Here is a 25,531-nt window from a genome sequence, read left to right as displayed (position 1 = left end):
AACTTTAAATCGAAAAAGATACTGGACATCTGTGAAAAGTAGCTTTGCAGCCCATCCAGTCTAAATAAAAATCTTTGTACGTACGTACGCATGTTGAGCTTTCTCGGGCACCATGCATCACCGACCGTGCTACTCGGAGGTTCTGAAAGATTCTGAGAGCTCCCGCGGTCGCTGCCGCGACGAGGACCAGGGCGTGCACTCCTCACCTCGCTCGACTTCTCGTAGCTCGCCTTGGCGTGCAGGATGTCGGGAGAGTCCGCGATGCTCGTGAACTGAAAGTTGTGCGGCTGCTGCCGGTACTTTTTCTGAACGAGAAAAATTCATACGAGTGAAAGGAAAAAAAGTGTACGTGTAAAATGAGTTTGCGTGCAACGACTGATGAAAACGGTGACGGAGAATGGCATCGTCCTTTTGTGGTGTCAACGTGACGTGCGAGGGTAGTCAGTGTCGGAGTGGCTGGTGCCCTGCGCCGTGAACCCGTCCACCTGAGTTTGAGTCTCACCCCATGGCTGAGTGACCGTAACTCAACCGGTTCCAACTCAGCGTGGTGACGTATAGACAAACAACCCTCTATGACAAACTGCATTGGAAGGCCGTCAAAGGACTGTAAATTATTATTATCGTTATTCGTACTGAGATTCATACTGGGTGCTACAGTGGTTAGAAAACGTGACTCACAAATGACAATCGCAAGGTTACAAGTTCAAATTCCCATCTGGGTTAAATGTAACCCTTCAATAGATGTAAACTTAAAATGTAATTCAAAGTTAAAATGGAGTCAGTAACTCAGTTATACGAGTACCACTTTGTAGGAAGCCAAACGAGGCTGTTCTATTGACACCTGCCATATTAATTCCACCACTGCTCCACGGCTGTAAACAGTTCAGTGTTGTCACAGAATCCACTATGACATTTTAAAATGCCACATAAAGAAATGCGCCTTTGGTTTGACCTCTTGCTGCCTTGGTCACGATCGCTGCAGGGCCACGGACCACAATGAACGCTCGCGCAGTTTAAATGAGAGGGAGTGTTGGGTGCTCGTGGCTCCCACGGCCACTTGCAAATCCAACGGAGCTCCAGCACTCACCTCGCTGACCAGCTGACCTGCCCTGAGGGCACCCTCCATCTGCACGGAGCCCTGGGGGAGCCAGCCCACGCCCTTCAGCTGAGACAGTTCGGCCTTGTACAGCGACTACGCACACAGGACAGAGACAAAGATCGCCTGTGTAGCCTTCAACAGACTGTTGGGAGAGTGGCTGTTAAGTGAACACCTATGAACGTCGGCACTGTGGTGTTGGTGTGGCCAACACCACAGTGGTGGTGCCGTGGTGTTGGGGCTGTGATGGTAGGGTTGTGACGGTGGCCTGTGGAAGTGGGCCGTGGTGGTAGGGGTGTGATGGTAGGCCCATGGTGATGGGCCGTGGTGATGGGGGTGTGATGGTAGGGCGATGGTGGTGGGCTGTAGTGGTGGGGATGTGATGGTAGGCCCATAGTGGTGGGCCGTAGTGGTGGGGGTGTGATGGTAGGGTCATGGTGATGGGCCGTGGTGATGGGGGTGTGATGGTAGGGCGATGGTGGTGGGCCGTGGTGGTGGGGGTGTGATGGTAGGGTCATGGTGATGGGCCGTGGTGATGGGGGTGTGATGGTAGGGCCATGGTGGTGGGCCGTGGTGGTGGGGGTGTGATGGTAGGCCCATGGTGGTGGGCCGTGGTGATGGGGGTGTGATGGTAGGGCGATGGTGGTGGGCCGTGGTGGTGGGGGTGTGATGGTAGGGTCATGGTGATGGGCCGTGGTGATGGGGGTGTGATGGTAGGGCCATGGTGGTGGGCCGTGGTGGTGGGAGTGTGATGGTAGGCCCATGGTGGTGGGCCGTGGTGGTGGGAGTGTGATGGTAGGCCCATGGTGGTGGGCCGTGCTGGTGGGGGTGTGATGGTAGGCCCATGGTGGTGGGCTGTAGTGGTGGGAGTGTGATGGTAGGCCCATGGAAGTGGGCTGTAGTGGTGGGGGTGTGATGGTAGGCCCATGGTGGTGGGCCGTGGTGGTGGGAGTGTGATGGTAGGCCCATGGTGGTGGGCCGTGGTGGTGGGGGTGTGATGGTAGGCCCATGGTGGTGGGCCGTGCTGGTGGGGGTGTGATGGTAGGCCCATGGTGGTGGGCTGTAGTGGTGGGGGTGTGATGGTAGGCCCATGGAGGTGGGCTGTATTGGTGGGGGTGTGATGGTAGGCCCATGGAGGTGGGCTGTATTGGTGGGGGTGTGATGGTAGGCCCATGGAGGTGGGCTGTATTGGTGGGGGTGTGATGGTAGGCCCATGGAGGTGGGCTGTATTGGTGGGGGTGTGATGGTAGGCCCATGGAGGTGGGCTGTATTGGTGGGGGTGTGATGGTAGGCCCATGGTGGTGGGCTGTAGTGGTGGGAGTGTGATGGTAGGCCCATGGTGGTGGGCCGTGGTGGTAGGGGTGTGATGGTAGGCCCATGGTGGTGGGCTGTAGTGGTGGGGGTGTGATGGTAGGCCCATGGTGGTGGGCTGTAGTGGTGGGACTGTGACGGTGGCCGTGGTGATGGGGCTGCGATGGTAGCTCATTGCCACTGATTTCCTGGAACACCGCGACACTGACCTCACTCTGCAGCTGGTAGGCTCTCTTGGCGGCCTGTATCTTCATGTCTTCGGGCAGCGCGGTGTAGTGGTGCAGCAGGGTGCGGTAGTCCCTGTCGCTCGCCAGACTCTGGGCCTTCTGCGCATGCAGCAGCTGCAGCATGTCATTGGGCAGATGCAGTGCCCCCTTGGTGTCCTCGAAGCCGCGGCGATAACCCTGGCCGCTGCTCAGCTGGCTGGCGTGCAAGCAGTGCTGCAGGTTCTGGTCGCCCTCAGCACTCTGCGCCCCCACGTGGCGGCCCTTCTGCCTCTCAAACGCCTGCCGGTAGTTGTACTGCAGGCAGAGAGTGACACGGAGCTCGTTTTCCAGACAAGGTTGAAAGCGTTTACACCATTGGAACCTCATTTGCCAGTAAAAAATATGCTAATAGTTTTTTTACCCTTCTATCTGGCAACAAAACTGACACCTTTTTTACAAGGAGTCATGTTTGCATAGACCACAATACTTGCAGCCATAATGCAAACAAAAAACATAACTCTGATAATATATGCACTGTCCTTGAAGTTGATTGGTCCACACCCGAGACAGCTTTCCTTAGAGCCTAGTCTCACATCATTAGTCTCACGTCATCTGGTCCAACACCATGTGAGACAAGGCTCTCAGGAAAGCTGTCTCGGGTGTGGACCAATCAACTTCAAGGACAGTGCATATATGATCAGAGTTATGTTTTTTGTTTGCATTATGGCTGCAGGTATTGTGGTCTATGCAAACATGACTCCTCGTAAAAAAAGGTGTCAGTTTTGTTACCAGATAGAAGGGTAAAAAAGCAATTATCAAGGTTGAAAGCGTTTGTGACTTAGCCCTCTGTTACTCGTTAAGATGATGCAAGTATGAACATCGTCGTACATTAAAGTTGGGATGCTCATAGTTCGAAGGGCTGCAACGAATCTTGGAGATGCACACCAGAGCCAAAATTACAATTTGCAAATATGTGAACGTGCTTTATACTAACGGATACCCGTTGGCTCAATACTGCTGATGAAATATTTACCAAGACAAAGGAGTATTGGCAACTGTTACAAAATGTGGGTTCACATCACATCGCACAAACCACTACCTACAACCACCTCCCCCCAGTAACTAATCAAATCAGTAGAATTATTATGACTAAGTTAGCACGGATCATTACTCACTTATTCGAATTCCTACTAATGGCTAGAGCTGACCAAGAACTCAATAGTTATTGTCAAGCAGACAATGCACTTAATTTTCAGGAAACCTATTCTTAGGTTATTTCGGTAAAGTCATGTAGGTAAAAAAAAATTAAATTAATAAAAGTAAAATAAAATAAAAATCACGACGTTTCGGAGGCAACACAAGCCTCCGTCTTCAGGTGGAACCGCCACAGCCACGACAGCTGTATCAAGTAAATGAGAGATTACAAGAGCTACCACTCCGTATATATAATGGTTGAAGAGGGGAAGGGCAGTCACGAAAGCTTAAAATCTAGAATTTCAGGAAACCCACAGCAACCACGTGCAGGCCGGTGCTGCGTGAAGCTTGTGCCGCAAAGGGACAGCTGCCACATTGGCCAGACTGCAACAGGCCATCGGAATGGCTGAGATGAGAGCATGAGTTAAGAAGTGCTCCGAGTTGCTGGGGCATTTAAATGCCCTACAAAACCATTCTCCTTAAACACTGAAATGCATGGAAAACGCTGTGAACTAGAGATCTGATCTTACCTTCCATGGATTTATATAGCGCCTTAGTCCCAGGCGCTTTACAATAATCATAAAATTGTACATTAGATGGCAGTGGTTTAAATAGAGAGTGGGGTTATTACAAGTTGTGGTGTAATTATGGTGACAGCAGCACAACGTGGGAGTGGTCAAGGAGGGATTTGGGGTAGGGGTAGTGACAGGGGTTGGGGTAGGCCTGGTCGTAGCTGTTTGGCTGGGGCAGGGGGCAGCAGTAGGATAGGCAGGGGAGGAGAGATGGGTTGTTCGAAGGGAGGAAGAAAAGCAGGTCAGTGGAGACGATTGTCTTAATGTGCAGTGGGAGTTTGTTCCAGTGAACGGGATCAGGAAGGGAAGATGAACGAAAGCGTGACTGAGATGCAGTGAAGTACTGCAGCACATCTTCTTGGTTCTTTCGGTAAAGTCACGTAGAATGGAAATAATAAAATAATAAAAATAAAACATAATAAAATAATTCTCACGACGTTTCGGCCACAATGCAAGCAGCCGTCCTCAGGTGAAGAACAGGTCTGTCGAGAAGACAGAGTCTGAATGACAACCCCAGGCTTGGAGCGTCTATTTAAGCTGGGTTGGAGGAGGGAGAGCATCTTGACAAAATAATTTGGATATCAAGAGGAATTTAGCATATTTATGGGAAATGCAGATATGCGATTAAGTACTACTTGTGTAATGCGTAGGAGGTACTGCAGCACAGACGCGTGCACCTCGCCTCACCTGGCTGGAGATCTCCTGCGAGGACTTGGCCGCCTGGAAGGGGATGTCGTAGGCGTGCAGCGTGTAGCCCAGGGAGCGCGACTTCCTCCACAGGTCGCGGTACTGCGTCTGTGTGCCACACGGCAGACACAGTTCACACGCACGTGGCGGGGGTCCGGGACTGTCACAGCATGCATCACACAATCCGCCCCATCGCCGTGTTCGCAGCAGAGAGCATACCGAAGTTTTTTTATTTAATATAATTTTTTTTAAACCCACTCACATGGGATTATACGACACTATTTTTATTTTTGACCAGGGACGGCCCACTGAGCTAACATGGCTCTTTTTCAGAAGCGGCCTGGCCACAAATGAAAGCTCAGTTGAAGTGGCTTATCACGTGGAAAAACCAGAGGAAGTGAAGAAAAATCTACACGACCAAATATGCAGGCGTCAGGGTCGGGATCGAAACCACGACCTCCTGAATCCCAGGTGAGGGAGATAACATCTCACCACTGCGGCACCCCTGAACCATTTAAATCTCAAATAATTGCAGAATATATCATGATTCACGTTCTCGTGGGAGTTGTTTTTTTTTTCTGAATGGTTAAAACCATCAAAATAAATGGTGTTTATAAACTCACCCAGAGCAGAACCCCACCCTTGTGTAAAGTGTCTTGTGCCACAAGACGACGGGAACCCCGCTTTTTTAATACAAAACAACGTAAAGGGCCAGACCCTGCAGAGCAAATCGCGAGCCACTTACATCGCTCAGGTTGTGCGTGTTGATCCGGGCCTGAATGTGCTCGGGCAGGTCGGAGGTCAGGGTGTACTGGTGCTGACTGCTCATCCCAGCCTCCCGGTACCGCCGCTGTGGATGGCAAAGCAACCGCACGCTACGAATCGCTGCGCGTTCACACCCTCAATACCATGGCTTGCCCCGGCAATTTTGTTCAGCTTTCAAGTGCAATTTAATTTGAGGGACGGTGTTTTGCCTTTGTGTGATCTGGGACTGTTCTTGTTACTGTTTTGATGCCTTTCACAAGCTTTTGCACTTGGTATTGACAAATCGGCAAGAATTTACGTACTCATGCAATTTGTACTAATATATCTTCTTGGTTCTTTCGGTAAAGTCACGTAGAAGGGAAATAATAAAATAATAATAAAACATAATTAAATATTTATTTTGTTATTTTATTATGGTTTATTTGTATTATTTTATTATTTTATTATTTCCCTTCTACGTGACTTTACCAAAAGAACTGAGAAGATGAATCCCTGCAATCACGAAAGCTTTAAATCGAAATTTGTACTGATATACTTATTTCTTTTTAGTGGCTTCATCATCTTTCATCTATTTTTCCCTCCGATCGCTTTTTGTATTGTCTGTTGTTATTACTTGCTCTACCTGCCCCGACTGGACATCTGTGAAAAAGAGCTTCATAGCTCGTCAGATTCCTCCTGCAGTATAAATAAAGATTCTGATTCTGAAAGGCCCAAATGGCCGCAGAACGTTCAACGGCTCGCCACCACTGGTCCGGTGGCATCTCTCTCACCTCGCTGGACTGCAGGTACGCGTTCTTGGCGTGCAGGATCCCCACAGAGTCGGCCACCACGGTGAACTTCTGCGCGTCCGGGTGCTGCCGATATTTTTTCTGTGGCGAAAATAAGACGATAAGCTCGGCGTCGCATCGCCGCCGTGGCCGTGCGCGGGTGCGCCAAGGCGGGCCGTGCACGTGGGGTCCCCGCGTGCTGATTTTTGGTCGTCAAGAAAAATGCGGGACGACAGACAGATAAATACCATTCCACACAACAAATCGATATCATCGTGATGATTTGATAAATATTGCAGCTAAGATTCCCTTCAATTAGACGTCTCTCGTCACGACCCAACAAACATTACGTTACACGTGTTGCTCGCTCTCCAGGTCAGGTCAACACGGTGGCGAGGGCGAGATGTTAATTCCCTCACCTGGTATACAGGAAGTTTTGGCTTCGATCCCGAACCTGAAGCCTGTATATTTGGAGTTTGAATGTTCTCCCGGTGGTCGCGTTGATTTTTCTCCGGGTCCTCTGGTTTTTCCCTCCACATTTAGAATCAACATTTAAAAAATATTTGGCTGCGATCAATTTGGCACATGATAAGCCACTTAGTTGAATATTATCATTCGTGGCCAGGTGGCTTCTGAAGAATAAGCTAATGGCTTAGTGGACTTTACCTGGTAAAATTAACGTAGATATTTCAAAAATGTGATATACTTACCTATCCTATACATTGCACTCTAATCGTTTTTTTCATATTGTTTGTGATTGTAACTTTCTGACCTGCCCCTACTGGACATATGTGAAAAAGAGCTTCACTGCTTCCACCTGTATAAATAAAGAATCTGATTCTTAGGCAGGGCACATTGAGCAGGATGATGATAGTGATGACGAAGATGATGATAATAATGATGTGGCACAAATTTCTCAGTTTAACACAAACAAAAAGACAAAGATCGCAAGTGCTGTTAGCAAGCACCTATGAAGGCCGGCATAGCACATGAGGGGGTGGGTGGCAAGCACAATGCCCGGCCGCCTTTGTCTCCCCAATGACGATGATTTTACACACCGCACCAGGTACTCATTTGAGGCTGAGTCTACCTAGAGGAAGCCCAAGACTGGTTCGTAGCGCAGCCCGCTAACCACTACACTACCGCTCCCCACAGTTTAACACACACACGCACACACAATTACTGGCCGAAGAAAAAAAACGACCTCAGCTGTGTTCGTTTTGCGGATCGCGATCGCCATTTTGTGCGGGCGCCTCACCTCGCTGATGATGTCCCCAGCATGCTTCACGTACGCGGTCTGCAGGGATCCAAGCGGCGTCCACCCAACGCCACGCAGGGCCCCTCCCTCCGAGCGGTACAGGTTCTGCCTCCACCGAGCAGAGCCGAGCCGTGAGGACGCGCGGCAATCACTACTCTCATTGCAACTGGCTACTCTACGGGACGTCTGGCAAAAAAAACATTACCGAGCTGAAGTGTGTGCAAAATTCTCTGGCACGTGTCGTGACGGGTACTGCAGGATCGGACCATGTCTGTGCAGTGCTCGCCGAGATGGATTGGCTTCCGGTTGCCGAACGAATACGTTGTTTCAGGTCGCACTCATTGCACACAAGCCACAAATAAACCAAAATGCCTTTATGATCTCGTCAAGGAACATAAAACCATCACACGTGAAAAACTCATTTCTTTAGAGCTGCTTTTTGTGTTTAGTTTTTGGTGTCCTTCCCCGCACCTCAAGTTAGCATGGTTGGCTATGTACGGTGAAAAAGAAGTTCAGTCTAGATGTAAAAGTGCATAGCTCCAGTGGCTTCCTAATATCAAAAGGAAGAGTGGCCACAACAACGCATCTGAAAGCGTGCGATGCAGCGAGAATTGAAGGTGACCTCAGAGGTAACTCTATGATAGCCACTTCCGTGGGCCTTTCTCTATCATGAAACGCGGCACTGCTCTGCAAGATATCCAGATCGGATACTTTTGTCTGATTGCATGGCACCGAGGGCACAATTGGGATTTAATTGGGGGAAAAGACACGACAAATATATTGCAGCTGCGGGATCTGGCAAAGGGTATAAAGAGTTGGCGAGGCACGGTGGCATGAACGGCTCCAGCCATGAGGACGCCTTGATCTTTTTAAGAGCCGAAAAAAAAAAACATTACACGTGCGCTTTCGGAGAACGTCCGTTACTCACGTCGCTCTGCAGCTGGTAGGCCTTCTTGGCCCACTCCACCTTGAGGTCAGAGGGCAGCGCAGTGTAGTTGTGCAGCAGCGTGCGGTAGTCCCTGTCGCTGGCCAGGCTCTGCGCCTTCTGCGCATGCAGCAGCTGCAGCATGTCCATGGGCAGGTGCAGCCGCCCTTTGGCCTCCTCGAAGCCCTTCTTGTACTCGCGCTGCGGGGACGGTGGGGGGAAGGGAGAGTCCAGGGACTATGAAAATGTATCGTGGAGTGAGATACGGTACTAGAGTTCCACGATGAGACTTAACCACCCGCGTTTTCCCCTCTAAATAATCATGAAAAATAATACTGCCATTTGTTTATCCAAGAAAGCCTCACTGAGCCTCAAGACTTTCTTTTAGGAGAATCGTTCATTGCCATGCTTGACCAATTCGATTAAACGAGTCCATGGCTAGTCGGAGGAAACCAGAGTACCCAGAGAAAAAAAAAACTCCATGCATGTCAGGAGATAACATTTCAAAGCGCCACAAAGGTGGATTGAACCCATCACGGTGCCGCCATCTCCTGGCCACATGTTTCCTTCCGCGTGAGATATCGGATGATGCAAACTCCTCGGTGTCGTCCCGGCGGTTGCGTGCGCCTCGTTTTGCTCCCTGCTCGGTGCGTACGTCGCTCTGCAGGTGTGACGATTGCAGGAGGTGCAGGAGGTTGAGGTTCTGCTTCGCCGACGCTCCCACATAGTGGCCCTTGCGCCTCTCAAACGCTTCCTTGTACTTGTACTGTGCGCGAGGAGGGCGTACACACACAGCTCCGATTAGCACGCCTGTCGAAGTATGGTGCGAAAGAAGTTCAACGTACGTACATGCAATGTACACACGAGTGGGCTGATGTATTAGCCGCATCGTAGCACTGCACGCCAGTGCTGATTAAACATAGCCACAGCAGACTAACAGCAATACGTGTACACAGATGCACGTACTGCTGTGTTAGAGCTATAAGATGAAGACAAAGATCCCCCGTATAGCCTACACAGACTGTTGGGGCAAGTGCTGTTTGCAAGCACCTATGAAGGCCGGTACGGCACACGACGGGGTGGGTGGCCAGCACCACGCCCGGCCGTCTTTGTCTCCCTAATGGCGATGTTTGCACGCCACACCAGATACTCGACCTAGGGGAGGTCCCAGGACCGGTTCAAATACGCGTCACTGGTGTTGCCAATGAGTGGGAATCAAACCTGGGCCACCAGGTTCGTAGCGCAGCGTGCTAACCGCTGCAATACCTATTCTTTGGTTCTTTTGCTAAAGTCACGTAGATAGAAAATAATAGAATCAAAATAATAAAAGTAATAAAATACAAATTTATAAAAACCTGAAAACTCACGACGTTTCGATCGCAACACATGCGGTCGTCATCAGGCGGAGATGTGTTGCGATCGAAACGTCGTGAGTTTTGGTTTTTTATTACATTTTTTTTATGTTATTTAAAAAAAAATTCCCATCTACGTGACTTTACCGAAAGAACCAAAACATATGAATTCCTGCAGTCACGAAAGTTTCAAGTCAAAAATCACTGCTATACCGTTCCCCACAAGAGCTGTAGAGGTGCACATGCAGACACAGCTTGCGTCCACACCACCAGGAGGATTGAGACGGGGCCATATCGCAACTACACCAATGTACACACAGACACAGCTCCACTACGTAGATGGTCACGACGTAGCCCCACACAGCCACACCGCAGCGAGGGGATCGTAGCGACGCGGCTACGTTCCAGGCGCAGTGGGGTGCATGCTGGCGCGTCGTCGTCGTCGTCATCGGAGGAGGAGGACACTCACGTCGCTGATGATCTCGCGGGAGGCGCGGGCGGCCTGGAAGGGGATCGCGTCGGGGTGGAGGTTGTAGCCGCGGGCGCGGCTCTGCTGCCCCAAGCGCCGGTACCCGCTCTGCACGCAGCACGGAGCGCCGGCACAACACACTCGTCACACTCCTCGTCATCACGCTCATCATCCCACTCGTCATCCCACTCATCATCATGCTCGTCGTCACACTCGTCATCCCACTCATCATCCCACTCGTCGTCACACTCGTCACACTTGTCATCCCACTCGTTATCCCACTCATCGTCCCACTCCTCATCCCGCTCCTCATCCCGCTCCTCATCCCACTCGTCATCCCACTCGTCATCCCGCTCGTCGTTTTGTTCGTCGTGACACGCGCCAACAGCGCTCGCCCCCGACAGTCTGTCGCGGCTCTATGGGAGATCTTTTTTTTACGGTTTACATATTTCAGTATGAGCCCAGCACAGAGCACAAACCGCGACGTGGAGCGGGGGGGGGGTACCGAAACTCTGCGGACACAAGTCCCGAACTCTGTGCTCGCGAGTTGAGAGGATGGAGGGGATTGGGCTCGCTGGCCCATCGAGTGGGAGCCGCGAGCGTGGTGCCTGTCCTCTTACGTGGGAAGTGGAAGATGAGGGAAGAAGAGCTTAATTCTGGATTTGAAGTTTTCATGACCGCAAGGATCCATACTCTTTGGTTCTTTCGGTAAAGTCACGTAGGTGAAAATAAATAAATAAAATATAAAAAATTAAAAGTCACCTACGAGACTTTACTGAAAGAACCAAAGAGTAAGAAGAGCTTAGGTAGAGGGAGCGGGGGGGGAGTATATGGTGGATCGTTATTTGTGTCCTTTGCAAGGGCAGGTTGAATGTTGGAAGCAGCAGGGGAACCTCGCTGATGTTCTGCGCGTTGGTGCGCGCGCGGGCCATCTCGGGCAGGTCGGCGGGCCCCGTGTAGCCGTGCTTGACGGCCTCCCCGTCCTCCCGGTACAGCCTCTGCCAGCGACAGCACGCGTCACGCACGGTCAGGGTGAACACTCGGATTGAAGTGTGGGTGGGTTGTGTGTGGGTCTTGTTCGCCACGTGGCGATGTAGCGGGGAGCGGCGGTGTAAACGGTTAGCTCGTTGCGCTACGAAGCCGGCGACCAGAGTTTGATTCCCGCTTACGGCCAAAACCAGTGACGATTGTCCGAACCGGTCATAGGTCTCCCATAGATCGACTCAGCCTCAAATGAATACCTGGTGTGGTGTGTAAACATCGCCACTAGGGAGACAAAAGCGGGGGGGGGGGGGCGTGGTGTTGGCCACTCACCCCCGTCATGTGCCTTGCCGGCCTTCATAGGTGCTCGCTTACAGCACTTGTCCCAACAGTCTATTAAGGCTACACGGGGGATCTTTGTCTTTGTTTCGGGCCATGTTTGTACATCAGACCAATTCCTGATCCGTGAGTGATTTGATCGTACGCATACGACGATAATAATCGTCACCGTCACCGTCTTCGTGACTGCGGCCAGAGAGAGAGAGAGGGAGAGACTCACATCAACCGCTTGCTGGTAGCTGATCTTGGCCTGGTTCATCTCCGGAGTGTCCAACACTGATGTGAACCTCATCGAGTTCGGGTGCTGCCGGTAGGATTTCTGAAAAGCGGCACAGGAGCACAGGGGAGCGAGCGCGCCGTCAAACGAATGCCGCGAGGTGACCGCGGCGGAGGAGATTTCGAAGAGGGTTGAACATTTCGTGGCAACCGTCGTCCCCAGACGCTGAGGTCAACGGATCTTCCCCGCAAATGCAGGGTTAGAGGAGCGCACGAGCGAGGCCACTCACGTGGAGAGAAGTTATGGGTCCCATTTGGTTATGGTAGCAGGGAGTGTCTGCGAGGGTGAGTGTGACTGTGAGCGTTCGGGTGAGTTTGTGGATGAGTCTGGCTGTGAGGGTGACTGTGTCAGCGTGTGGGTGAGTGTGGCGGTGACTGTGTGCGTGTCGGGGGTGACTGTGAGGGCGAGTTGAGGGCTCTCACGTCACTGACGAGCTCGCCCGCACGCTTCGCCTGCTCCACGTGCACCGAGCCTTGGGCCGCCCAGTTCACTCCCCGCATCCACGCCAGGTCGGCGCGGTACTCGGTCTACCGCAAACAACAACAACAACAACACAAACACAAACAACACAAACAGCCGTGAGCCACCGGGCCTCCCTCCAGCAGCTCGAGCAGCACCGAGTAGACACAGGCCACGTGACGCCGTCACGATGAAGGGTTGCAAATCCACGCGACACAAACTCTGCGGGGCGCTCACTCTAAACGAAACTACAAACGATTTTAATTTCACGAGGTGAGGCCCACTGAGCTGTATAGCTCTGGTTTTCAGAAGCGACCTGGCCACAAGTGACAACTCTCGACGAAGCGGCTCACCTTGTGGACATTTATCGCAGCCGAACGCTCTAAAACGCACGTTGATTCCGAACGTGGAGGGGAAAAAGCGGAGGACCCGGAGAAAGATCCACGCGCACACGGGGAGATCATGATGACTTCAAGTATACAGCGAGCTTCAGCGTTGAGATCGAATCCACGACCTCCGCTATACCAGGAGGTTCATGGGTTGTGTACAGGGCAAGGTAGTTAACATTTCATCGCTCACTCACGTCGCTCTGCAGCTGGTAGGCCTTCTTGGCCCACTCCACGTTGAGGTCAGAGGGCAGCGCGGTGTAGCGGTGCAGCAGCGTGCGGTAGTCCCTGTCGCTGGCCAGGCTCTGCGCCTTCTGCGCGTGCTGCATCTGCAGCATGTCCATGGGCAGGTGCAGCCGCCCTTTGGCCTCCTCGAAGCCCTTCTTGTACTCGCGCTGCGGGGACGGCGCGGGGTTGGGTGGGATGGCAGGGAGAGTCCGGGGACGATGAAAGATTCATTCAACACAGGTGGAGCGAGGAAATGGTCCCTTAGCTGTGATGTGCTGTGACCGCCGCGCCGTTTGTTTTGGTTGCCAGATATTTACTCCTGGATGACTCGAGTTGCTTCGTGTCGTCCGTGAAGTTAAAATGCACGAGTTATTAAAACGAGTTGTTCTGCTGCGTTGAAAAAGCAAACAAACGGAATACTTCGTTTGGGAGTATTAATTTTTATTACGTTGCTATACTCACTTCGTCCGTTAATGTGAATGTGGAATGAAAATAAGCAGCATGCATCGATGTCTCTGAAACCATGTGTTTATAAAAGGAGCCTTTTCAAGCCTTGAGTTTATCGATCACCATCAGCCAATCTCACTGAGTCTCAACACGTGACAGGCAGTTGCTGCATTTAAATATTTGAGCCAATTTAAGACTCCGCGCAGATGTATCCATATTCATCCAGAGACGACGACGCAAGTGATAAAACTAAACTATGGACTCTACCAACTCATAACTTCCATTGGGTCACATTGGTTGGAAGTGAGATCTGGTGCAAATAATCATATTTTAAACCACACTCCGGAAAAGGCAACATATTCATCAAGAACACTGCGGCCTTAAATGGAAAAATATATAATAGGCGAGGTATGAAGCAATGACCCGTCTTCATAAAGTACGTAAAGCATGACCGTGCGCACTCCTCACCTCGCTCATCAGCTTGCCGGCGTGCATGGAGTGCAGGGTTTTGGTGTCGTACTCGGACGATCCCACGGATCGGCCTTTGGTCTTCTCGTAAGCCTCCCGGTACTTAATCTGCGCGCACGGAACATCCGGCACGTCAGCCGCGGGCCTCCGCCACGCTGCCATGGTCGACGGTAGCCGTCGCTACGCAGGAAGCCGGGGGGGGGGGGGGGGGAGCCGAGTCGCGGGAAAGACTCACGTCGCTCGCCAACACCCCGGAGGCGCGAGCGGCGAGGAGCGAGATGTCGTCCATCTTCATCTCAAAGCCCTTGCCCTTGGTCTTCTCCCACTGCTCGCGGTACTTGATCTGGAACGGCCCGAGGCAAGGGTCAAGAACACAGCAGACACGGGGTCAAGAGTCCTCGGAACGACTCCTCAGCACTAATATTATGTCCAGGTGTAAAGAAGCAACCAAGTAATCTGTTTTGTGTCACGGCCGTTGAACTCACGTCGCTGAACGCGCTGGCGTTGGCTTTGGCCTGCAGCAGGTCTGGGGTGTCGTGCGTCAGGGTGTAGTGAGACTTGTTCTGCTCGTACTGAGAGCGGTAGCTCGTCTGCACAGACAGGTAGAGCGCAGAGTTGCAGAAATACGCAAACACAGGAGAATGTCCAAAACACGTTAATTTACACACACAAAAAAGCCATGCACATTTGCAGCAAAATTTTTTTATACACTTGGTGCGAAATTCAAGTAGAACGGTGGCTATTCTCTGCTTGCGTGAGCGGCGGTGCGTGGATCTCCCATACGTCGCTGAGCTGGTGGGCGTTGATCCGGGCCTGCGCCATCTCGGGAGTCTGCGACACGCTGGTGAACTTGAGCTGGTCCACGCGCTGGCGGTACTTGGGCTGAACGCACACAGACGCACACACAAGCACAGAGCACGGTTAAGGATTTAAGGATTCCCATTCATAGGGTTCTTAAATGCCCCAGGAACTCAAAGAGACTAAATGCATAACATCTTCATCTCGACCATTCCAATCCCCTGCTACAATCAAGTTAAGGGGACCCCCAGTGGCAGCTGTCCTGAGCAGCACAAGGGGAACGCAGCCTCGGCCTGCAAGTGGGCATTAGCCGGCAAAGTATGCGAGCGATGTTGCTTTGCGGCTTCACGATTAGGTAATGCGTCAGTGAATTTATCAAAATGTGAACTACTACATCGGCACGGATGGCCTACTTTTTTCGAATAGCGTCACGGTAACCTTTAACGTCCATTGTGGGTAATGCACCTGCAGTATTAACCAGGGCGGCCGTGGGGCTCTAACAGCGAGGCTGCGTTTCAATTGATTTACTTCTTAACATTGATTTTTCTTTTTACCATTAGGCTGTTTAACAAGCAGCAAGCACGCTACCACGCGGCCACATCCCAGGTAGAAGTGCTGAACCGGTTACTCCTGAGACCCTGCACACGGTGGTAGATTCTAAAAGACGATCTCGTACTGGTGCCGGAGTCGTTTGTGACGAGGCCCTCGAAGTCACCGATCCTCACCTCGCTCAGGATGTCCCCGGCCTTCTTGGCCTGCTCCATGTTGAGGCTGCCCTCCGCCCCCCAGCCCACGCCCCTCATCCACGTCAGGTCCGCCCTGTAATCCGTCTGTGCGGAGACACACACAAAGGCAAAGATTCCCCGTGTAGCGTTAACTCTTGGGGCAAGTGCTGCGAGCGAGCACCTATGAAGGCCGGCATGGCATACGAAGGGGTGGGTGGCCAGCACCACGCCAGGCTGCCCTTGTCCCCCCAGTGGCGACCTAGGGGAGGCCCAGGACCGGTTCAGAGCATCGTCACCGGTGTTGGCCGTAGCGCAGCGCACTAACTACTACGCCGCCACTTCCCACAAAGAGACACGCGCACACTCACGTACACACACATACACAAACACACACAGTGACCGTCAGCGACAAGGGTGGCTCTGGCTGGAGGGCCGAGGCCAAGCAAGCGAGCACGAGCCAGGCGGGTCGCTCACTCACGTTGCTCTGCAGCTGGTGGGCCTTCTTGGCCCACTCCACGTTGAGGTCAGAGGGCAGCGCGGTGTAGCGGTGCAGCAGCGTGCGGTAGTCCCTGTCGCTGGCCAGGCTCTGCGCCTTCTGTGCGTGCTGCATCTGCAGCATGTCCATGGGCATGTGCAGTCGCCCCTTGGCCTCCTCGAAGCCCTTCTTGTACTCGCGCTGCGGGGACGGTGCGGGGGGTGGGGCATGAGTGAAAAATAAAATTTTCTTTTCAAAATGTCTTTTCCAAATGGCAATCCAACTTGGCTGTCTGCGTCGTGGGATGAGACAAAGTTGCCGTACGGAACTCTCACAGAGCCGTGAGTCGCCCCGTGTGTGTTTTGAGTGTCCCCGAGAAGGGATATTATGGAATACTTTTGATATTCCTTCAAGTAAACGAAATATCCTTGCCATACGCCTTGGCACATTCCCACACCTTCATAGAGGGAAATATGCAATGAGATATTTTGTAGGTAGCAGAGGTGGTAACTAAAAAAATAATATCCAGTTGTCCGCGATGGCGTCTCGAACTTGCGAACCTTATCCTACCGAAACAAAATTTAGATTGCGCCTTAACCAAGGCGCTTTACAGAGAATATAGAATGTGATGGCGGTGATGAGGTGAATGAAATAGATGAGAGGAAGCAATGGGGGCAAATCTGTGATGATGCGTGAATTCGGTCAAAGCGAAGTTGGTGACAGTAAATTATGATGAATGGATTGAATGAATGAGTGACAGCCATATAATGAGTATGTTCTCTTTATTCTTCTTTTAAGGTGTTTAGTTCAGTCGGGTGAACAGGAAACGAAGCAACTCGAGAGAGTATTTACGGAAAACCCAGAGCATAGCCGAGGACGGCAATCCGAACGGCGCTGAAGCGTGAGCAGAGGTGGCACGAGGCTGACCATGTACGCACAAGTATTGTCACGCCATTCCTAAACAATTTACCAGCTCACAGCCAGCCCCGCTGAATGGCTAAAGAACCTATTATAGTCTTTATTAAATATGCGTAAGTTCAACGAGCGCACATTTTCTTTTTTCAAGGAATAATTTCTACCCAAGACCGTGCGCACTTCTCACCTCGTTTATCAGCCTGCCGGCGTGCATGGAGTGCAGGGTTTTGGTGTCATACTCGGACGATCCCACGGATCGGCCTTTGGTCTTCTCGTAAGCCTCCCGGTACTTAATCTGCGCGCACGGAACATCCGGCACGTCAGCCGCGGGCCTCCGCCACGCTGCCACGGTCGACGGTAGCCATCGCCACGCGGGAAGCCGTGGGGGGGGGGGGGGGGGTGGGGGGAGCCGAGTCGCGGGAAAGACTCACGTCGCTCGCCAACACCCCAGAGGCGCGAGCGGCCAGGAGCGAGATGTCGTCCATCTTCATCTCAAAGCCCTTGCCCTTGGTCTTCTCCCACTGCTCGCGGTACTTGAGCTGCGGGGGAGAGGTGAGCGCACGCGAGCAAGCGGAGCGCACCTCCGATGAGCACGGTTGGCTATATAGAAGTTCAACGTGCGTACAAAGTGAAAGGCACGGCACACACTTCCTCCGAACGAAACTTTCACTCAGCGGCGACATGAGGTGCGAAACACTTCACTGCCAATATAATTGCGGCGGCTGTCACCCTGGAAGAGATACCGTGGCCGCTCTGTCTCTACTCCCCAGATCCGAACCTGGACCGGCCAATTAACCCCTTTGACGCCGACCGGGTTGGCTCGAGGTTGTTCCACCAGTTGAGGTCGTTTGATTCCCATCAACCCTCTTCCCCACCCCAGCTTCCTTTTCCTTTCCCACCTGTTGGAGACTGACCAATGCGCTTTCGCGGACAAGGGGATGTATTGTGATCGTGTTTCCTGAATTGGCGAAACAACTCGGCGCACCTGTTATTCAAGGTGCGTTTTAATCCAACGTGAACGAAAACGAATCGCGTGTTGTGCTTTCTCTAGAACGCGACGCGGAACTCACGTCGCTGAAGGTGCTGGCGTTGGCTTTGGCCTGCAGCAGGTCTGGGGTGTCGTGCGTCAGGGTGTAGTGAGACTTGTTCTGCTCGTACTGAGAGCGGTAGTTCGTCTGCACACACAGCAGATGGACAGTGAACGAGGGCGCATACGCACTACTTTTTTTGTTCTGACAAGACAGTCCTTTCCGACGATGGGCATTCTGAAGCAACGTTTGGCACCGGCGTTGATTGAAGGAGGCAATCCCTAGAGGTGGCGAGGTGGCAGAGCCCTGAACTGGCACCACTGACATCCTGGGTGTGAATCCCAGCAGCCGCCCGTTATCAAAACAGATTCTCAAGTGTATGAAGTTGATGGTCTCAGCTTGGTCGTCTATGACTGGATGGAAGACTTGATTTTTTTAACACACGTGTTTAACTCTTGGCTGTAAGAATTCAAATGATCAGTTTGGGAGTCATGCCGGTGTGAAAGTGCCGGTAAGGATGAAGGATTTCAGAAGCAGCTCCTGTGATGTTCCCATCCGCAGATCGTCGTCCAACATAGGGCGACGCACCGCTCTTAGAGCGTTCGGAGTGGACCATTCACGGCATCCACAGCGCGGACAAAAAGACCAACGAACGTGAAAATCAAGTAGGCCAATTTTGACCGGTTTCGACTTCTTCTTGGTTCTTTCGGCAAAGTCACGTGGAAGGGAAATAATTAAATAATAAAAATTTTACTTGATCAAATACAATTCTCACGACGTTTCGGCCACAACGCAAGCAGCCGTCCTCAGGTGAAGAACAAGTCTGTCGGAAGGACACCACTTGGTGGTGTTCATTCAGACGCTGTCTTTCCGACAGACCGGTTCTTCACCTGAGGACGGCTGCTTGCGTTGTGGCCGAAACGTTGTGAGAATTGTATTTTATGTTTTATTTGTATTATTTTATTTCCCTTCTACGTGACTTTACCGAAAGAACCAAGAAGATGAATCCCTGCAGTCACGAAAGCTTTAAATCGGTTTCGACTTGCTCAATAAGGTTAAACAGGAATATTAGCCGTCGTCGCTCGCGCCCGATGACCCAACGTAGACGAAAGGCAATCGGAGGATAACATTTCCCTGGTCTTTTCTGACCCCCGCCGCCCCCTTCATCAACGTCCTCATCCAGCACGTACGTCACTGAGCTGACGCGCGTTGATCCTGGCCTGCGCGATCTCCGGCGTCTCCGACACGCTGGTGAACTTGAAGTCTTTCGCCCGTTGCCGGTACTTGGGCTGAGAGATGTCGTGAAAGCAACAACAACAAAAACACGGACGAAGATTAGGACGAAGTTTCTCCCCCCCCCCCGCCGTGACGCCACATGGAACTGTTGGCATTATTCAGAATCGGGATATTTATGGAGACTGGAGGTATCCGATGGGCTATGAAGCTCTTTTTCACAGGTGTCCAGGAGGGGTGGGTCAGCAAATTACAACAACAAACAAGACAACAACAACAACCACAAAATTCATTGCCATCAGTGAGCTCTCATCAAGGCCATCGCTTAACGCGAGGAGGTCGTGTTACCATCACGACGCCCGACCAGGTTGGCCTTTGCAGTCCTGATGTTTACACACTGCATCAGCCGCGCATTTAAGGCTGAGTCAACCTACGGGAAGCCTAGGGCAGAATCAGTTACTTCTTGCCAGCTGTGTTGCTTCTTTCCCGCACCTCCGATTAGCACGCTTAGCTACGTGCGGTGCGAAAAAAGTGCAACATACGTACGTATGTGTGCGAGGCTAAGAATCTAAACAGGAGTTTTTGTAATCATCCTGCAAAAAAAAACAACCACCGTCCCACCGTGCTCTTCGCTGCGCACGCAATGCACAGAGAGGAGCACAGGCGATGACAAAGGAGTTGATGAAATTTGCAGAACAACGTCAATGGAAGACACAGAGGCGTTGGTGACACTCCGAGGAATCCCCACATCACAGACCCAATCAGCAAGTGAAATAAAAAAGTTATGAGGTCAGCGTTGCCCCACCTCGCTCAGGATGTCCCCGGCCTTCTTGGCCTGCTCCATGTTGAGGCTGCCCTCCGCCCCCCAGCCCACGCCCCTCATCCACGTCAGGTCCGCCCTGTAATCCATCTGTGCGGATACACACACAAAGACAAAGATCCCCCGTGTAGCCTAAACAGACTGTTGGGGAAAGTGCTGTTAGCGAGCACCTATGAAGGCCGGCACGGCACACGAGGGGGTGGGTGGCCAGCACCACGCCCCCGCCGCCTTTGTCTCCACAGTGGCGATGTTTAAACACCGCACCGGGTACTAATTTGAGGCTGAGTGAATCTAGGGGAGGCCCAGGACCAATTCAGATAATCGTCACCGGTGTTGGCCGTGAGTGGGAATCAAACTCACCCAGATAGTAGCGCAGCGCGCTAACTGTTGCCCTACCGCTCACGTACACACGCACGCATTGCGAACGGAATACAGGATGGAGGCTAGAGGCCAAGCAAGCTAGCACGAGCCAGGCGGGTCGCTCACTCACGTTGCTCTGCAGCTGGTGGGCCTTCTTGGCCCACTCCACGTTGAGGTCAGAGGGCAGCGCGGTGTAGCGGTGCAGCAGCGTGCGGTAGTCCCTGTCGCTGGCCAGGCTCTGCGCCTTCTGCGCGTGCTGCATCTGCAGCATGTCCATGGGCATGTGCAGCCGCCCCTTGGCCTCCTCGAAGCCCTTCTTGTACTCGCGCTGCGGGGACGGTGGTGGGAGCCACATCAGGAGTGCTCAACAATGAGATCATAGTGCTGAGATAAATCACTCGAAACCCTTATTGCATATGAATCAATCGGGCATCATCCCACAGTGCAGAAGGTTAAACATGATCTTGAAGAAACACCGCCTACTCTGTATATTGTTTCCCCTTCAGAGCAGTGATGTTGACGATGATGCCGGGTGTAATTACCAGCGAAACGTCACGGAACTCAACTTGTAAATGTTGTGGATTCACTCTTCAACACACCGATGGGCTGGAGTAGTAACTAATTGGCGTTTGGTTTATGTGACAAATCCCTTACTGATTGGCCGTGTTGGGTGGTGGAGGGTTTCGACACATTTATACTTACGCGATCTAACCCAAAAACCTTTATTAAGAGTAACATTGGTCGCGATAGCCTGCTACGTGTTAAAACGAACACATTGAGTTTGTATTATGTGCTTTGTGTGCCGCTACGCGAACACCGCATCACAAAACTCCTGTTGTTCAATTAAAAAGAGATGAGCTGTCATGGGGATGTCATCGTCTAGTTTTAGTTTTTGTTGCAGAGATCCAGATGAGCTCGGATATCCACACCACGCAATACTACGACGAGACGGAAGACTGCACAGGCAATAATAATAATAAAGCCCTTGACCCAGCAGAACTTCGTCTAGACTCAAGACCCTCTCTGGGAAGGGGGTCCTGCGTTGAGGTCGATTGCTTCACTTCACGTCATGACCGACAGCTCGTGAAGCGGGGGCAGCACCAACTGCGGCCGCAGAACGGAGCAAACGCCGGAGCACATGGGTTCAACCGCCGCTCATCGCGAATATTTAGCAGCAGTGGCTCTTCACACATTTTCAGAGGTGGAGGGGGGCCGCCACTATCGCCGATAAGACATCATCAGCGTGCGAGGGCCGCCACGCATTTCATAACCATTGTGATTTGACTGAACGATGATGCTTATGATGGGGGGTGTTTGTCACTCGTTGTGTATAGTCGAGGGGGGGGGGGCACGTCAGGGGCCGTGCTTAAGGCCGCCAGTGGCCCCGCGGGCGTTGCAATGAAGAACGCTGATTTAGCGGCAGCACCAAAGCGATCCTGCAGGTGACAACCAGTCCCGCTGGACGGCTAAAGAACGTGGACATCGATTTAGAACTTTTTTGCGGTTCCCAAAATCGGTTGGTCCTCTGCGCAGCGCGCCGCACAAAAGAGCAGAGGTGGCACGAGGCTGACCATGTACGCACAAGTATTGTCACGCCATTCCTAAGCAATTTACCGGCTCACAACCAGCCCCGCTGAATGGCTAAAGAACCTATTATATTCTTTGTTAAATATTTTTTTTCAAGGTGTAATTTTTACCCAAGACCGTGCGCACTCCTCACCTCGTTCATCAGCCTGCCGGCGTGCATGGAGTGCAGGGTTTTGGTGTCGTACTCGGACGATCCCACGGATCGGCCTTTGGTCTTCTCGTAAGCCTCCCGGTACTTAATCTGCGCGCACGGAACATCCGGCACATCAGCCGCGAGTCTCCGCCACGCTGCCACGGTCGACGGTAGCCGTCGCTACGCGGGAAACCGGGGGGTGGGGGGGCGAGTCGCGGGAGAGACTCACGTCGCTCGCCAACACCCCGGAGGCGCGAGCGGCCAGGAGCGAGATGTCGTCCATCTTCATCTCAAAGCCCTTGCCCTTGGTCTTCTCCCACTGCTCGTGGTACTTGAGCTGGTGAAGGCAAACACGGCGTAGAGGCACCAGTCACAAACGACGGCAACCGTTCGTACGTTCCCGAACGAAGCTATGTGAGGCTTTTAAAAAGAAATGTTCAAGCCCTAGTGTCTTGGGAGTCGGTTAGGATGTAAAGGGAGAAATGTATAGCCATGCTGTAAAACAACAAAGCCTGAATTGTCACAAACACAATGATCGATGTTATTTCCAAGAAGCTTATATAACACTGGTCAACAAAAAAAAAATTCTGGCCTGCACTTTTGCAGCTGTTTTAGACTAATTTCAGGGTGCTGATTCCAAATCTGATCTCAGATTTGCTCTATCTCATTTTTATGCTATCGGCATACCCCATTTTCATTGATATTACCCGAAATTAACTCTGTCACTTATGATTGCAAGTTGTTGCGAGTCAGTGACTGCTTTAGTGTTAAAATATGGTGCTGTATTTTTAGGATAGTGTGTTTATAATATCATTTTATGTAGATATCCACATTTATTTAATATTTTTCTTCTGCAGTTTTTATTGAAAATGCAATATTTGATATCTCAAAAACCTGATGTGATAGTCAAAAACTGATGCCAGATTTGGAATCAGCACCCCTTAAAACCGTTAGAATACCTTATGCCAGAAAAATTGTTTTGACCAGTGTAATTAATAAAGGCGATGACAGTGAAACTGATTAGGTTTTTTGTTGTTCAAGGATCGTGTCACCGTCGAAACTTTTTAAGACGTTGCTGTGCGACGGCTGTCAAGATGTCTTACGTCGCTGAAGGTGCTGGCGTTGGCTTTGGCCTGCAGCAATTCAGGGGTGTCGTGCGTCAGGGTGTAGCGAGACTTGTTCTGCTCGTACTGAGAGCGGTAGCTCGTCTGCACATTCGGGAGACACGGTGTGGAGCAAGGACACACTCGCAACAGCTCGAGGGTTCTGCGCGTTTTTTTGTTTTTACTATTTATATCACCAAACATACACGTTTGATTAATATGAATGCGATGAAAACAATTCCGCAAAAAACGTTTGAGGCTATGAAAGCACAACAGAGATGCTGCCATGCATAACTTGTTGAGATGACAACACCATTCTAGCATATATCCTGCACAGTCTGTGAACAGCCGCGAGCTGGAAATAATAATGGCCCTCTAATGTTGATGCGCAAAGGATGCAGAGACTTTTTATTGCGCTTTTCAGATCCAACGTTTTTTAAATCCTTTATATTAAGTTCGCTTGCTTGCTTACGACCGTGCAAATCTTTTGGTCGTTTTTTAACCCACTGCCCGTGATCCAATCGAGCTGACATATTCCACACAGACTCGTTGTGCGTGACAATTAATGTTCGTGACATTTTTTTCCCAAAATTTTACACTTTTTAGGACAAAAATATTATATTTAATTACCAATTGCTTAATGGTGCAATGCAATCATCTGACCCATAGGTGGCAGCCATCTCAAGCCAGAGGACGAGAGGACTCTAGCCACCACACATATAAGGGATTTATAGTGAAAAACTTTGTTTTTACGGGTTATACTTGTTATTTTAATAATTACCATCGTGTTTCTGCCCCGCACACATTTTCCTGGCTGATGCGGTTCAGTGCCGGATTAAGCTAGTGCGGGGCCTGTAGCATATGTTATTAAGCAGCCCTAAGTAAAAATATAACACGTAAATATTAAAACACACATTTTTTACTTGCATAGTAAAGTAATTGTATTTTTTTTATTTACTATACAGTCAGATAATACGACAAATCGCTAACCTTAAACACCCAGTCGTTCGTAAAAGTTGAAGGCAGTATAGTACTATAGTATTAGAGCAGGTGCAGAATCACTGAACTGGAATTTATAGCTTTAAAGCATTTAGCGCGGGGCCCTTGAAAAGTGCCGGGCCCGTAGCATGTGCTACTTTTGCTGCTAGGATAAAGCGGCACTGGTGCGGTTTCTTATGAGCTAAACAGAAAGAGTTTGATCAACTCAAGTGATCCGTACGTCGCTGAGCTGGTGGGCGTTGATCCGGGCCTGCGCCATCTCGGGAGTCTGCGACACGCTGGTGAACTTGAGCTGGTCCACGCGCTGGCGGTACTTGGGCTGATCGCACGAACAACATCAACAACAGCAGTAGCAGCCGCCATTCACCACTGAGTTAAGGTGACATCACCGCAGCGATTGTGCCAGGCTATGTGCACTTTGAGGCCACGTAAAGTGTCAAAGGCTCACTAGCAGGAGGTCACCCGACAGACCCCATGTGTTGTGGGCGAACCGACCGAGATGTACGCACAAACGTACACGCGCACACAAACACGGGTTAGATGCACACAGTCATTCCTAATAGACTGCAAGATTCTGGTTTTATTCACATAATCTTAACATGGGTGCTCGTGGAAGTTTGTGATGAGATCGTGGACATCATTGAGACCCACCTCGCTCAGGATGTCCCCGGCCTTCTTGGCCTGCTCCATGTTGAGGCTGCCCTCAGCACCCCAGCCCACACCCCTCATCCACGTCAGGTCCGCCCTGTAATCCATCTGTGCGGAGACACGCGCACACACACGTACACACGCGCACACGCACACAGTGACCGTCAGCGACAAGGGCGGCTCTGGCTGGAGTGCCGAGGCCAAGCAAGCGAGCACGAGCCAGGCGGGTCGCTCACTCACGTTGCTCTGCAGCTGGTGGGCCTTCTTGGCCCACTCCACCTTGAGGTCAGAGGGCAGCGCGGTGTAGCGGTGCAGCAGCGTGCGGTAGTCCCTGTCGCTGGCCAGGCTCTGCGCCTTCTGCGCGTGCTGCATCTGCAGCATGTCCATGGGCATGTGCAGCCGCCCCTTGGCCTCCTCGAAGCCCTTCTTGTACTCGCGCTGCGGGGACGGTGCGGGGTTGGGGGGGAGGGCAGGGAGAGTCCAGAGACGATGAAAGATTCATTGGAATGGGATAAGTAAC

At 51.5% G+C, this 25,531-nt stretch overlaps 1 protein-coding gene across 1 annotated transcript in view; it reads right to left on the bottom strand.

The window, feature by feature from the left end:
- The window catches only part of NRAP (nebulin related anchoring protein), a 51,817-nt gene that overhangs the window by 3,722 nt on the left and 22,564 nt on the right, over positions 1-25,531 (bottom strand). The window contains exons 18-49 of the mRNA XM_078859424.1: positions 25,252-25,449; positions 25,015-25,119; positions 24,584-24,682; positions 23,365-23,469; positions 22,491-22,598; positions 22,262-22,369; positions 20,672-20,869; positions 20,167-20,271; positions 19,319-19,417; positions 18,171-18,275; positions 17,532-17,639; positions 17,288-17,395; positions 16,189-16,386; positions 15,711-15,815; positions 14,971-15,069; positions 14,673-14,777; positions 14,423-14,530; positions 14,188-14,295; positions 13,242-13,439; positions 12,622-12,726; positions 12,143-12,241; positions 11,496-11,600; positions 10,603-10,710; positions 9,437-9,547; positions 8,785-8,982; positions 7,857-7,961; positions 6,602-6,700; positions 5,812-5,916; positions 5,067-5,174; positions 2,617-2,928; positions 1,088-1,192; positions 207-305 (exon numbers count right to left, since the gene is read on the bottom strand). Coding sequence (XP_078715550.1) covers positions 207-305; positions 1,088-1,192; positions 2,617-2,928; positions 5,067-5,174; positions 5,812-5,916; positions 6,602-6,700; positions 7,857-7,961; positions 8,785-8,982; positions 9,437-9,547; positions 10,603-10,710; positions 11,496-11,600; positions 12,143-12,241; positions 12,622-12,726; positions 13,242-13,439; positions 14,188-14,295; positions 14,423-14,530; positions 14,673-14,777; positions 14,971-15,069; positions 15,711-15,815; positions 16,189-16,386; positions 17,288-17,395; positions 17,532-17,639; positions 18,171-18,275; positions 19,319-19,417; positions 20,167-20,271; positions 20,672-20,869; positions 22,262-22,369; positions 22,491-22,598; positions 23,365-23,469; positions 24,584-24,682; positions 25,015-25,119; positions 25,252-25,449 — 4,026 coding nt within the window. The remainder of the gene's footprint in view (positions 1-206; positions 306-1,087; positions 1,193-2,616; positions 2,929-5,066; positions 5,175-5,811; positions 5,917-6,601; positions 6,701-7,856; positions 7,962-8,784; positions 8,983-9,436; positions 9,548-10,602; positions 10,711-11,495; positions 11,601-12,142; positions 12,242-12,621; positions 12,727-13,241; positions 13,440-14,187; positions 14,296-14,422; positions 14,531-14,672; positions 14,778-14,970; positions 15,070-15,710; positions 15,816-16,188; positions 16,387-17,287; positions 17,396-17,531; positions 17,640-18,170; positions 18,276-19,318; positions 19,418-20,166; positions 20,272-20,671; positions 20,870-22,261; positions 22,370-22,490; positions 22,599-23,364; positions 23,470-24,583; positions 24,683-25,014; positions 25,120-25,251; positions 25,450-25,531) is intronic.

This window comes from Lampetra fluviatilis, chromosome 9 (assembly GCF_964198595.1).
Source record: "Lampetra fluviatilis chromosome 9, kcLamFluv1.1, whole genome shotgun sequence".
Lineage (NCBI taxonomy): Eukaryota > Metazoa > Chordata > Hyperoartia > Petromyzontiformes > Petromyzontidae > Lampetra > Lampetra fluviatilis.
The sequence above is the reverse complement of the archived record's forward strand: the minus strand, read 5'-3'. Positions and strand labels throughout refer to the sequence as shown.